The sequence below is a fragment of the Carassius gibelio genome, chromosome A5, assembly GCF_023724105.1.
Source record: "Carassius gibelio isolate Cgi1373 ecotype wild population from Czech Republic chromosome A5, carGib1.2-hapl.c, whole genome shotgun sequence".
Lineage (NCBI taxonomy): Eukaryota > Metazoa > Chordata > Actinopteri > Cypriniformes > Cyprinidae > Carassius > Carassius gibelio.
This window is the reverse complement of record NC_068375.1, coordinates 24,266,359-24,281,343: the sequence shown is the minus strand read 5'-3', so window position 1 is coordinate 24,281,343 and position 14,985 is coordinate 24,266,359. Positions and strand designations below refer to the sequence as shown.

Genomic DNA, 14,985 nt, shown 5'->3' with positions numbered 1-14,985 from the left:
TTTAATAAATATTTTCCTTTTGATAATTATTATTTGTGTGTAAAAGTGATATTTAAAATGAACAACATTTGTAGGTTTAATGCCTAGCTCAATTTGGGTTAATTTTAACGTAGAAATGCATTGTTTCCCCACATGGCTGCACTCTGCGAGTTTATTTTCTGCCAGCAGGAGGCGCTAAGAGCGGGAGAGGTAGTTCCCTCTCGAGGCGGTAACTCAACATTACGTCAGCTAAGACGTATATGGGAACTCTTCCCTTCTCCACTTTCACTGAAATCTTATTGGCTAACGCCAGCTGGGGACAGCTGGCCAATTGACGCGAAGCATGCAAATACTGGCGGGTAAGCGTGCAGTATAAAATGCATGGGCGCGAAAATTACGTCAGAATCTCTTTCTTCACGCTAGAAGTCTTATCTAAGTCATCGTGGAAGTTGCAATAGAGGACTACTCACCCTGTTTTTCCTCTCCGCATCCGATGGCTGCTAATGCTAGATTCGGACCTTCCCCAGTTCTGTGTGACCTGCTTGGGATTCTCACACGGACAACACTTGCGCCCACTGTACCGAGCTGCCAGTGCGCGCCCTCAGAGCCAGAGTGGCTCGGAGGACGGCGGGAATGAGGCCCACTGCCGCCAGCGAGCCGCTGGTGGGCCCTCCCCCGCCCGAAGACGAGTTTGACGTCGGCGTGGTGGACTATAGCTTCCGCGAACTTCGTCCTCTTCGGAGCTGGCGAGGAAAACGACTCCATGTCGCTTCGACGTCGAAAAAGGTTTGGGCCTCTCAGTGGGACCGCCCCGACCAAGAGGGCCCTGAGACCTCCAGGAGAAGCTCGTCAGGGTCTTCGGAAAGGTCGTCACGGAGCTGAGTCTCGCTTGCAACGCACATGACGAGCCTGTGATAGGTAACTAGACTCGTGGCTCCTCCAGTCGAGCTGCTACCAGATGGCATTTAGGCATGCAAGAGCTCGTGGTGAAATCGTGGGCTGCACCCCAATCGGCGCGCACCCACTCTGCTACGAAGACCATATCACGCACGTGGACGGGACGGGAAAACCCTCCCCCCCCCCCGTCTAGGAGACACCTGTGCTCGTCTCCCTCTGCTTTTGGTCCGGACCACAGTCTAGAAAGAGCGAGTGCAGCTTCTGCTCTTTGCCAGGGCAATACTCAAGGTGTTTCAGGCAAACGGCGGCACAGTAGCGCTGACGTCATCAGGATCTGCACGCGGCAACTGATCTCGCGCTGATTGCTATTAAGCGCTCTGCTCAGCTGTTTCACGGAGCTCATGGTCATCTTTACAGGCACCTATGGCTTCCCTAGCTGTCCTGAAAGACGCGGACCGTAGGCCGCTCCTAAACGTTCCAGTTGCTCCCTCCGGCCTCTTTGGTGACGTCATGGAGCTATTCTCAGAGACGCAGAAAGCGCGCCAAAGTATGAGCCATGTGATACCCCGTCGCTCACCTCAGTCTTCTTCTGCGAGATTCTTATGCACCGGGCCAGGCTCTGAAACCAGCTAAAATAACCCGCAGTGGCACCCCGCTCTGAACCGGACGCTCGTTTCTGCCGAAACCAGCAGTGGTAAGAGCCTGGAAGGTAACGTCAGGGTCAGTTGAGGACCCCGCGCCGCGAGAGAGCCAGCGCGCCATACGAGCCGTCTCCCTGACGGTGAAAGAGTGAGTGAGTGGGAGGCCCCGCCCCCAAGCGCCATGTTCATATGCATCATGTCCCCCATTTCCTTCGGGCGACGATTGCTATGTCTGTTTGAATGCTGTTTGTGTGAGTTCCACAATAAAAGCAGGTATACAATCAGCGAAAGAGCTTTACTGCCTCTTACACTCATCTCTGTGTCACTCGCCCTGTCTCAGATCAGTGCAGAGCCACAACCCATGATTATACTGGCCTCGCGAGAGTGCCAACACCACATAAACACGGTGTCACCCTCAATGTTCAGATGCATCATGTCCCCCATGTTTCTTCGGGCGACGAATGCTATGTCTGTTTGAATGCTGTTTGTGTGAGTTCCACAATAAAAACAGGTATACAATCAGCGAAAGAACTTTACTGCCTCTTACACTCATCACTGTGTCACTCGCCCTGTCTCAGAACAGTGCAGAGCCACAACCCATGATTATACTGGCCTCGCGAGAGTGCCAACACCACATGAACACGGTGTCACCCTCTATGTTCAGATGCATCATGTCCCCCATGTTTCTTCGGGCGACGATTGCTATGTCTGTTTGAATGCTGTTTGTGTGAGTTCCACAATAAAAGCATGTTACAATCAACTAAAGAGCTTTACTTCCTCTTACACTCATCTCTGTGTCACTCGCCCTGTCTCAGTGCAGAGCCACAACCTATTATTATAATGGCCTCGCGAAGGAGCGAGAGTGCCAACACCACAAAGACACATGCATCATGTCCCCCACATCACTATGGGTGACGATTGCTATATGTGTTTAAATGATGTTTTTGTGAGTAGAAATTGTACTAAAGAAGCATATATACAAATTCTTGCACCCAACGTTGTGTCACTCGCCCTGTCTCAAACAGTGCAGAGCCACAGTCCATGATTATAATGGCCTCATGATGGCGCAAGAGTGTCACACCATTTCGCGACGCGCCCGCCCTCCCGCCAGTGCTTCCAGCCTCGCGGGGGCGGGGCCTTAATCAAAATAAGCCATCAGTGGCTGTAGACGTAACGCGTCCGCCGTGTCATCTCATGGACGGTAAGAGGGCTATCCCGGGCGTTTCACCGTGGATACTGGGAATAATTCACGACGGATATTCTCTCCAATTCAAACGCAGACCTCCCCGCTTCAATGGCGTGGTCCCGTCACTGACTTTGCCCCAAAACCGTCCTGTTCTGCGACAGGAAGTTCTCAGTCTGCTCGAGAGAGAGCGATAGAGCGAAATTTCCCCTCAGATCGAGCGGAATGCGCATGTTGAATTATCTGGACGATTGGCTGATTTTAGCCCACTCAAGAGATGTGCTATCAGTCACGTGGAAACAATGCTTCGCCGTTTGGATACGCTGGGACTGCGTGTGAATATGCAGAAGAGCGTGTTTTTACGAGTCGGACTGTAACATATCTGGGAATATGTTTGGACTCGATGGCGATGCGAGCCCATCTCTCTCTAGAGCATTTCATCGACTCTGCGCTGTTTCTGACTGGGCAGGTCGTTTGCACTGAGGGAATTTCAGAGGCTTCTGGGACTGATGGCGGCGGCTTCTTCAGTGTGCCATCTGGGTCTGCTACATTGCGGCCGCTACAGTTTTAGCTGTAACTCGAGTTCCGCCGAGGGCGTGGTCTTCGGTCCACAAGCACTTACGGTCATTCACAGTTGCGTCAGCACTCTGAGACCGTGGAACAGCCCGGATATGTTCAGCCCAGGAGTTCTTTTCTCTGCGAACGCGATCTAGGCCGGGGAGCAGTGCGTCTGGGCCTGTGGTCGGAGTCACAGAGAAGGTGACACAAAACCGTTTGGAATAATGGAAGCGGTGTCCTAATATCCCTGCAAGCCTTTCGGTCGAAATTGGAGCGGAAACATGTACTGATTCAAACCGACAACACGTCTGTGGTCTCGTACATAAATCGCCAGGGCGGCGTGCGCTCCAGAGCTCTATTCAAACAGGCAGCGAGTTTCCTGTTGTGGGCGGACCGACACTTAATCTCCATAGGAGCGTCGCACATCCCCGGTACTTTGAACCGTGGAGTGAGCATGCTTTTGAGGAACGGGATTCCTTAAGGAGATGTTGGCTTCACCCAAGATCAGATCTAATGATTTGGGAGGGAGGAAGTGGATTGTTTGCCACGAGCGAGAACACGTTTGCTATCTCACTCCCCCCTGCTGGGAGATGCTCTGACATCGCGCTGGCCGGAAGCCAGGCTTACACATTCCCTCCTGTGAAGATTCCGCCTGTGTTGTGCAAAATCAGGGAGGAGAAAGCATCAGTTATACTCGTGGCCCCGAACTGGCCGAATCAGCCCTGGTTCGCGGACCTGAGAGAGTTACTGAGGGCTCCCCCATGGCGAATCCCCCTCAAGCAGGACCTGCTGTCTCAGGCGAATGGCACAATATAGCACCCCAGCCCCGAGCTGTGGAACCTTCATGTGTGGCCGCTGCGGGGACCCTAATGAGCGGGACGCTCTGCACTGACGAGTGCTAAACACACTTACTGAGACGCGAGCATCATCAAACATTCGCTGCTACGCGCAGAAGGGGTGAGTTTTCACAAAATGGTGCGAGAACATTTATATTGACCCGGGGACCTGTTCCGTGTCGGATGTTTTGCGCTTTCTACAGCACAGTTGGATAGCGGGAGTTTGAAACCATCCACGCTGAAGGTGTATGTGACCGCTATTGCCGCTTTCGTTCCCCGGTTACGGGTAAACGATCGGTAAGCACGCTCTGGTATTCAGTTTTCTCAGGGGAGCAAGTAGATTGTGTACTTCATGGCCGCCCTCCGTGCCGCCGTGGGATTTCGCTCTAGTTTTGAGGGCTCTATCTCTTATTACCGTTCGAGCCATTAGCTTCGATTGCGGTTAAGGAGCTTCCCTGAAGACTGCCTTGCCTCTTGCTCTCGCCTCAGCGAAGTGCCTTGGAGAATTTCGTGAGTGTTTGGTGAACGATATTGCATTGGTTTCGGGCCTGGCGACTGTAATGTCACTCTCCGGCCGAGACCGGGTTTCGTTTCGAAGTCACTCAATACACCGTTTTGTTTCCCTGCCCGCCTTATCTGTTGAGCCGTCAGCCTCGCGCGACGCTGATACTCAGAGCGCCGGGACCCTGTTAGGGTTTTACGGATGTATATGAATTGCTCGGCCGCCTTTCGTCAGTCGGACCAGCTGTTCGTGTGCTTGGTGGATGTAATAAGGGACGTGCTGTTTCTAAACAGAGACTTTCTCACTGGATCGTGGACGCTATCAAATGCCAGGGGAAGGATTACTCCCTCAACATCAGAGCTCATTCTGCGAGGACATTATAAATGCTTCCTGATGGGCCTGGTCTAGAGGTATGTCTGTCCAGTATTTATGTTTTGCTGCTGGCTGGTCTTCCCAGAACACAATCGCCAGGTTTTACAAGCTGGATGTACCCTCTGTAGCGTCACATGTTTCTCGGTGAGTTAAGTTTTATTCATTAAAGCTGTTATAACCAGCTATACAGTAGTTACCATGGCTGCTAACTCTGTGTTATGGTTTAAATGGTTTATGCAGCAGTCACCGCAAACGCCGTCGACTCTGTTTAACTCTCATGCTTGAGTGCTTATTGCTTTGTGTCTGCCCTGGTTAGTGCAGATTTCGATATATTGCTTGAAGTTATGCATATTTTGTTAGGGTCGGAGCAGATGTCTCATTGGCCTAGTTCCGCCTATCAGATGCAAGCACTCTTAGCGACACGGCCATTGGCTAGAACTGTACTGCTTGTGTGAGGGTGATTGACTCCGTTCAGGGCTTATCTTCACTGCTCTCACGGCGGGATTTTATACAGTTCCCATATACGTCTTAGCTGACGTAATGTTGAGTTACCGCCTCGAGAGGGAACGTCTCCGGTTACTATCGTAACCTCGGTTCCCTGAGAGGCGGGAACGAGACATTACGTTAGCCGCCGTGGTCGCTGTTTGATCAGCTGTGCTAGCGTTCAGTCGTGATTCTGACGTAATTTTCGCGCCCATGCATTTTATACTGCACGCTTACCCGCCAGTATTTGCATGCTTCGCGTCAATTGGCCAGCTGTCCCCAGCTGGCGTTAGCCAATAAGATTTCAGTGAAAGTGGAGAAGGGAAGAGTTCCCATATACGTCTTAGCTGACGTAATGTCTCGTTCCCGCCTCTCAGGGAACCGAGGTTACGATAGTAACCGGAGACGGTTTCTCCGGTAACGGCTGCAGAGCGGTGCTGAGCTCACAAACGCTGCCTTATCAAGCACATGCGAAATGATATCGAACATTTTCTTAATACAGTAGTTTTCCTTCTGAAATACAGTGATAAAAAACACCCGCTCTGGTTTTTGAAACCCTGCAATATAGTCATTTTAAACCATAAAAAAGGCAACCCAGCAGGCTGGGTTAAATATGATAACCCAACTGGTTGGGTTAAAATAACCCAGCGCTGGGTTCGTCCCTTTTTGACCCAGCGCTGGGTTGTCAAAATAACCCAAATTGGGTTGTTTTCAACCCAGCAGTTTTTAGAGTGTAGAGTTCCTTTAGGAGAATCTGCTTTATCGCGGTCAGTATGTAGATGGGAGGGAGGAGCTATGGGATGGAAGAATGAATTAAACAAGGGAAATACAATGCATCTGACTCGGCTGAAATTGACATCTGCATAGCAAGTGGAGCTAATTGATGCACTTCTTCTCTACAGGGGTGTTTTGAGGTGTTGCAGTCATTTCACTGCAGTACTCTCTGCTCTAGTTTAGCTGCAGACATTCTTCAGAACATAGACATCTGTGTATTGGTAATGAATGAATCTCTTCTAACCTAATTTATTTTCTCTTTACTCCTCTAATTACGGGCAGGTCTCCTAAAATGGCTGAGATGGCAGTAACCTGTCATGAATGCTATTCCAACTGCACAGCACACACCCAGACTCACGCAAGCAGAAAAGCGGCAACATTACAGGGCCAGCCTCACACCAGGGGGGAAGTCCATTTATGTGACAAAAACAGCTGCTGTCAGGAACTCCAAAGAGATGAAGATACATTTTTTTTATTAGAATCAGTGATGCGAACTACAGTTCGAACAAATTACGGCACGGTCAATAGTTTTCCTCTGCCCTTGGATAATGTAGGTGCTGCCACCAACTATTATTCACATGGATGAGTAAAATGGAGCTTTTAGGATGAAATGATTCCCCACCATATCTTGATTTTCCAAATCTGACATTGAAACGTTTTCCTCTTTTTCTCCGCCCTCTCACTGTTGTTTTGGACCCTATCGACTTCAATTTTATAGACTAATACAGTTTAAACATTTTTTTAAATATCTCCTTTTGTGTTCAACAGCAAAAAAAATGGCATACAGGTATGGAACAATATCAGTGTGTGTAAATGTTTTAATTTTAAATGTATTTTTTTATTTAATTTATCCCTCTCACAGTGATGGGCAGTATTTAATATACATGCAATTAAATTTTGTATTTGAAATACAAAATACTATTTAGAAATTTAAAGCCTTTGTATAAAAATAAATAAATAAATTAATTAATTAAAAACATGAAAAATAAAATAAAATGTATTTTTTTAAAAAATACATTTAAGATTAATATTTAAGATGAATAATAAAAACTTTATCGAGGTGCTGATTTTTTGCATCAACTAGTTCAAACACAACTCAGCATTCATGCATGTGAGCTGCAGCTGTACAACTCCATTCAGCATTGGGTGAGCGACTTTTCTGGAATAAAGTGCTTTCACGACACATCGTCAATCCAGAAGTCAGCTATACAGTATTAGTGCCATTGAACTGAACAGATCTCCCATATTTTGCAGATTATTGCTGCTGAAAATGTTCAGTTATTGTCTGGAAAAAGAAATGGGGTATTAGACTGCCAAAATTGATAACGAATCAAGCAGAAAAGTGTAAAACTGTCTGAGTAAGGATGTGAAAGTGAATGTCATAACATTTTGATATTTGGTAACTCATACTCAGAATTTGCGCCAATCAGTTTTGATAGTTAATCGGTTGTTGTTATTTTTATTAACAAGCTTGTCAAATGTGTTTCAAAAGCATTAGTGCATGTTAGGGCTGGGGATTGTGACAAATTGTGGCAATGATATAAAGTGTGAATAGTTCAATCAAGTTCATAGAAAGCCTATATGGCTAAGTAAATATATCTGTTAAACTTTTAGTGGGAAAACAGAGTGGAGTGGAAAAAGAAGCATGGATGAATGGTTAATAATAGTGATATAGTGTGATGTACTCAGTGCAATGGCACTTATTAAATGCATTATACTTAATGGGAAACAATCAACATAAAAATCAAAGACATTTTCCCTAATTCCCCCTCCCCAAAACATAACCACTTAGGACAATCCAGTCGGAAGAAGATTCCCGCATGAGCAGGGAACATTAAGCATTTACGAACCGCCACCAGCATTTTGACCCTTTGTATTGTTTAACTTACACTAGTTTTGTGTTGCCACACTCACCCAAACCAGTCCTGCACCCCTCTTGTCCTGATCTCAACTCTCACTGTCTCTGATACTAATACAGACTGAACACCCTTTGGGCAGGCAGCCTCATCCAATGACACTCAACACAACGCACAAACAAAGCATCCACACAAACACAATGCCATGAACATGAACTTAACTTTCTACCTCACTTTGTCTCTCTCCAACTCTGTCCTGTCCTTTCGATGCCAAAATAGGACTTTGAATAGGGCATAGCAGAGCCCTTTCGAACACACATATGAATAGTTAGAAATATCAATACCACTTAGGGAGAGACAGAGTATGGCTGTAACAGTTTTTCTTTCTGCATCTGTAACTCGCTGAATTTTTGAGTTTGTTTACAAAAGGCCTCTTCAAGAATATCACAGCCCAAGGTATTACAAGAAAATCCCCATTTTTCAAAACGCTTATGAATCATACATAATGAGGTTTTTTTGAGAAAGTAAAAATGCACATCATTCATATAGGATCTGGGAGGAAGTGGGTAAATAATGAAATTGTCATAGGACTTCTAGTTTATCCCTAATCAACAGTGAACTGACTTAAACTGATAAAACTGATTGTTTTATATTGTCCTCTTGCATTATCAGCACACATTTTTACTGTTTTAAAACTGTGAAGCTGCTTTGACACAATCTGTATTGTATAAAGCGCTATATAAATAAAGGTGACTTGACTTGACTTATTGGTAGAATTGGTGTTGTTACAACTCTCCCAAAGTTACAATCATACCCGGTCTCCCCCATCACAGTTCCTCTTAAAAACATTAACTCCCATAGTCTCATGAACTAAAATACAACACTGACACTAAAAACTACCACAGCAGAATCCTCTTTGAACAAATGGCATGTTGCACAAAAAGCTTCATGCAATACATACCTGTATTACTCTATTCTAATCATAAAATGCTCTTTATCTGTTATTTGTATGAATTATAGCTAGTAAGTTCTTTTACTCACAATATGTTTAGAATTGCATGGTTGCTGTCTGTAGGACCATGTCTGTGAATTCAATTTGATAAAAGCATCTCCCAAAGGCCTCAAATATAAAAATAGAAGTAGAATCAAAACTAATCAAGTTACTTTTATTTTTACAGTGCTTTATGTTATATCAATTAAATTTTTTTTTAAATCAAAGTTATTATGACAAAAATCTATAACTTGCAAACACGCATATCACAGCAGGACTTTACTATAAAACTGTGGTGAAATTTACTGGATATTCATTATATTTCATAAATGTTTGGAACAACATGTGGGTAAGTAAATGACTAAATATTTGGATGAACTATTCCTTTAGATTGTCAAGTTGTTGAAGGAAACCTTTTTAAACAAAGTAGTATACTGTATATTATGATATAATAATGTATAATATAGCCAGTATATATTGTTCATATTAATAATACTGCATAATTCCAGATGAAAAGACTGCATGGGAATATACATTAGACAGTGCAGTCATTTGTTAAGTGCTTATTGATTACATTACAGAAGCAGATTCATTATTATTGATTACATACTGCACTGTCTAATGCTGTGCGAATCTGCTGGAATATGATATCTGATCTAATTTTGAACCTCCAGGCAAAATGTAAGCCTTAGTCTCGACTCAAAGCAATGGAAAAGTCAAAGTTCAGCTACCATATGTTTATCCTCTAAAGGCCCTGAAGTACTTCAGAAGCAAAGGGATCCTCCATGTTCCTTTTATCTCCTGAGCCTCACAGTTATTACCTCTCTCATAATTCTTCCTCAAGCATCCTTTCAAGTGCTTTCTCATCTTTTTTTATTTTATTTTTTATTGTAATCTCTTTTCAGAGTTTCGCACTGTGACTCATCTTCTGTTAGCGATTCTGATGGGGATTCTGAGCATTTCAAAGGCATTGGGGTGGTGTTTTGTATAAACCTTGTATAAATTTTGTCTGACCTTTATCCTTGTGAATTATGTGAATAACCATGTGCTTGCATTCTTATTTCTCAAAAAATATTTTTTTTTTCTTAGTTTGATCTTAATGTTTTTTTCTCATTTGTGCACTGCTTTGAATAGAAACATCTACTAAATTAATAAATGTAAATATATGTGTGTATGTGAGTCTCCCTGTACTCTTCACAGGCTTGTTAAATGATTTATATTTTGCCCCACACCCTGCTAGCTAGTAATAACTCAAACCTCTCCCTGGCCCCTTTTATCTGTCTAATCTGTCTAACCCTACAAGAAAAATCCTGTAATAAACTATTAAAGACTAAATTAAATGAAAATCCTTTGAAAGTAGTAGTGGACAGTTTATGGCTTTGCACTCAGAAGGCTTAGTGGTCAAAGTGGCACAATGCAAATTCCTCTGATTATGGAAATGAACCAACACCTACATGTGTCATATTTGTCCAAAAGGGGGGAAGCCAATGATATATTCATGTTTTGTCCTCCTCCAACAGCCATTCAGATGAGTAAATAAGAACATCAAAGTAATGAGCTTTGCTGCCCAATGGATATACCGGAAGACTCCCAAGTGCTTCTTGCATTAACATATATAATCAAGGAGACAGTCATGGTGAGTGTAAGTTATTGTGCTATTAAGCTACAGTGCTGTGTGTGTGTGTGTGTGTGTTCAAGCACAGATTACATTTCAGTCATTAAAGGTCAGTGTTGGCTCATCATTTGCTTACTTTAGCAGACTGAGTGTCTCTCTGGAAGATATTTCCATTATGGTTAAACTCCCACAATTTACTGCTGTTTTGTGAAAAAATTACATTTTATTTTACTGTACATGTCTGACTGCATTTGAAACCCTATGTGTGAAGCCTTGAGTTCAAAGGGAGACAAACCCATTGTCATTCATTTTTCAGCTAATTATCTTATATCTAGCTTTTTATCCCTTGCAGCAATTCAGCACGAGAGAGGAAAAAGGAGAAATTAGAGGAAACAAAGATCCAGAGGCAGACAGACAGAGCGAGTGTGCAGGGAGTGGACACCAGGGACAAGGTTTGATCCAGACAGAGCTTCAGGCAGACCGTCTATCCCCCCTCTTTTATCTCCATCAAAATAATGAATCAAGAACTCACAAAAACATCATAACTTTATTTATATACAGGAATATTTTTATATTTATAGACAGGAAAAGTCTAGCTGCTTTTTAAGATGTTTTAATGACCTTGTAACAAATGCGAAATTTTGCTACATCATGACAATGCTCATTTTTATATTGGGAAAATAAACAGTACAAAATTACTCTTTAATGTACCACTATTGAACTTTGGGCTTGCTAGTGTTTAAAATATTTAATATTAGGTTATCATAAATTGCTATGTAAGAGTTTTGAGCTGGCTAAGGGATAAGAAGTGAGCAGATCATGTTCAGCCTACCTCTCACGTCGGCTGAAAACCTGGCAGAGTGTCGTGAAACAAAAAGCTTCAGCTCCTGGTCTAGGTTACAGTCAATCAGGTTTGTGTCCCATGAACGAATTCCTGCAAATCAGAGGGCAAAGTGTGAAAACACAAAATATGTTGCACTTTTTACAGATCATCGCTAGGGTCTAGGGAGAGATCTGAAACTCAATTGGGCATGTTGAAATAACATAATTGACTGTACTATGGATTAGTCTAAAAGGGAAGGTATTCAAAAAATCAAATTGAGGTTTAGATCTTTCTATATATTGTATTGAAGCCCAGTATCATCACTAAATTCACATTAACTAAATGCCATGCTCCGCTGATTCACACACAAACGTCAATCAATGTATGGAAATATCTATGAAATGTTCTGAGACCAGATATCTGTGCTAATTCTCTTTTTGATCAATGGTTAACCAGAAGAGAAATTGTTTGCTGATTTTACAGTATCTGCCTGTGAATTGCCCAATCTCATTTACTCATAAAGTTCCACAAAACAATTGCATAAATATTTCCCAATTCAATTCAGTAGCCTTTTGCTTATCACAATAAACAGCAGTGAAGCTTCCAATAAGGTGAACCTGGTAACAAGCAATTCTGAACAATCGTACATTGTTCAGTATGGAAGCAGAGACATCATCAAAGTGATACTAATGCCTCCTGATAGAGCAGATGAAAGTCTTATTCTTATTCTTGCGCATTGTCACACTCAAAAGGGATTATGATTCCCTGATAATCCAAAAAAGTAACTACCACTATCTGATTCATTCAACTCGATCTTCTGAGTCGGATCTTTTTAATGAATCAGTTGAACCAAATCGCTCTGAATGATTCACCGGAGTGAATCCTGAACTCATTGAACCGAGCTATCTAGTGCTAGTCAACCTGATTGGGGTTCAAATTTAATATCCAAATCGCAGAAATGTTAAATCTTATGCCTACTGGAAATACGTTTATGACAGTTTTATCAACACATAGCCTACACAAAAGGTTTAACTAATAGGCCTTTGTTGCAACAAGATCAATGGACACACACAGCCTACATGTTACTAGTAATAAAAATGTAACATTTGGATGCAGGACCAAGTATAGACGAAGCCTAATTACGCCTAAACTTTTTTTTTTACGTCTATACTTGACTTGAATTTGCTGTTGTTAGCGGAAACGACTCGAACGTCCCATCACTAAACTGAAACACCCTTTTTGGCAGGAACACGGGTCCTTCTGACTTTCCGTAGGGACTGCAGTGCGGCCCGAGCCACGCCCACAAACCGGTGTCGGACCAGAAAGGAGTGAGTAGAATGTAGGATGGAAATAAATCAGGATGAGCAGCAACAATGTCTCTCGGTCTGATGAAGTGCCATACTTGCTAGCTATACAATACAGCTAGTTATTTAATATATGATTAATTCACTCAGTGATTCGATTAAACTGAATTAATTATTTACTGAAAATTGTTATTTAGGGTGATTCCCACAAGAATCGCAAAAACAAGACAGGGATATAGGCTAGTGAGAAAAACACGAGCTTGGGAAACAAAGAAACATCAAATCCACGCAGACCCAAGGTGATGGTGCACTCCTGACTGCAGAGCAGATCGATGCTCCATAACGACCCTCCAACCCGCAAAACGAGCGATGAGCCTCATTGATCGACGCATTATAAATATGCGTGCTGAATCATCCTAGCCCACAACACAAGTAAGACAGTTCGTCTGGCCAAAAACAACAGCTGGATCATCGGACAGAGCAGCACGCCCTGCGAAAACAGTGATGGTGCTGATGGTGGTGATGCTGATGGTGTCTTTGGGAAGCGGGGTGGCGCGATGCGACCGCTTTGATGGCACTCGCCAGCTACTAACAGGGAGGGGTTGCGCTACAGTTTCCATCTACATATTCACACAACAAAGAAATCCAATAACACGATGCATGGAAAGTTTCTTGCAGTCAGCAGAATTTTGTGGCTAGATTCCTCCATTCAAATCACCTTTTCAACCCCAAAGTGACTTCAAGGTTAGATTATTTAACTTGAAACTGCAGAATGCATACGCATCCAAAAATCATTTAAAATAGATTAATGGGGTAAATGGCACTAAAGTATTGCACGTTATTCGTGTCAGCTGCGCTACCTTTCTCAATGTCCGCAATGGCACACTTCAGATGCTCGTCGGTGACCAGCTCCCCAATGACCACGAGCAGGTAATATTTGCTCTCGTCGAAGTGATGTGTCGAGGCCGTGGGTGATGCCATGTTCTTGATGCAACTGACACCTCCGAAGGGTGCAGGAGTTTCTACTGGACCAACTAGCGTCGCCATTCTCTCAGACACTCACTCACTCACTCACTCACTCACACACACTCGCTCACTCTGTCTGTCTGAAGTGAGCTGCTGTCTGAAGCCGTGCAGCGGGCGCAGAAGGAGTGGCCCAGGCTTTTATATCCTCAGACTGTGATGAGGAACCGCTGCTGCCTCTCCTCTCATCCAGCTGATGTCATGCAGCAAATCAGAAAACAGCACGAGCCCAAGCGGAACCTATTGGTCTAACTTGTTGATGTGGATTGTATCACAATATCCTGACAATATTCTATAAAACAATTATACCAATTAATTTATTTGATACTGAACAGAAAGCATGTCAGAAACAGTGACTGCTAAAGTATCTCAATAATACAACATAAAATATTTAATTTTCTTTTGAATAAATATTGCAGGACTGTAAAAAAAAAAAAAAAAAAAAAAAAAAAATATATATACATATACATATATATATATATATATATATATATATATACATATATATATATATATATATATATACACATATATATATATATATATATATATATATATATATATATATATATACATATATATATATATATATATATATATACATATATATATATATATGTATATATATTTTTTTTTTTTATATATATAAAAACATAAACCTTTTTGTTTAGTACAAAGAAAAGATTATTTTATTTTGCCTGGTGACGATTTAATAACAATAAGACCCCTTAATTCTCACTAATTTGAAAAGAATTACATGTGATTTAAATTGAAAATTATTTACTCATCAATTGTATTTGTTAATTTTCAACACTTTAACAGCAACGCTAGATACATAAAATAAAAATATATTTCCAGCAACATATTTTCTGCATTTTTGTATTTTAACGTACTTCTAAAAGACAAAATGTAATTTATACTTTGTTGTGCTATTTTTAATGTAGAGGCCTTTGTACTGATGCAAAAGAGGGTGTTCATCCTCGCCCTGTCTTGATGATGTCATTTTAGGCAGAGTCATTGCACATATTCTACTTTCCCTTTATAAAGGTGGGTGCGCTGTAATACAGCTGTGTCAGATTCTGAACATTAAGCACTCTACTATTACAACATATGACTGATAACACACCAACTTAAGTATTTCGTATAAA

The 14,985-nt window shown here is 42.5% G+C and overlaps 1 protein-coding gene across 1 annotated transcript in view; it reads right to left on the bottom strand.

The window, feature by feature from the left end:
* The window catches only part of LOC128005585 (microtubule-associated protein 1B-like), a 28,638-nt gene extending 14,716 nt beyond the window's left edge, over positions 1–13,922 (bottom strand). The window contains exons 1-2 of the mRNA XM_052592685.1: positions 13,675–13,922; positions 11,520–11,621 (exon numbers count right to left, since the gene is read on the bottom strand). Of these exons, the coding sequence (XP_052448645.1) occupies positions 11,520–11,621; positions 13,675–13,861 (289 nt within the window). The 5' untranslated portion in view covers positions 13,862–13,922. The remainder of the gene's footprint in view (positions 1–11,519; positions 11,622–13,674) is intronic.
* Between the last annotated feature and the right edge of the window lie 1,063 nt (positions 13,923–14,985).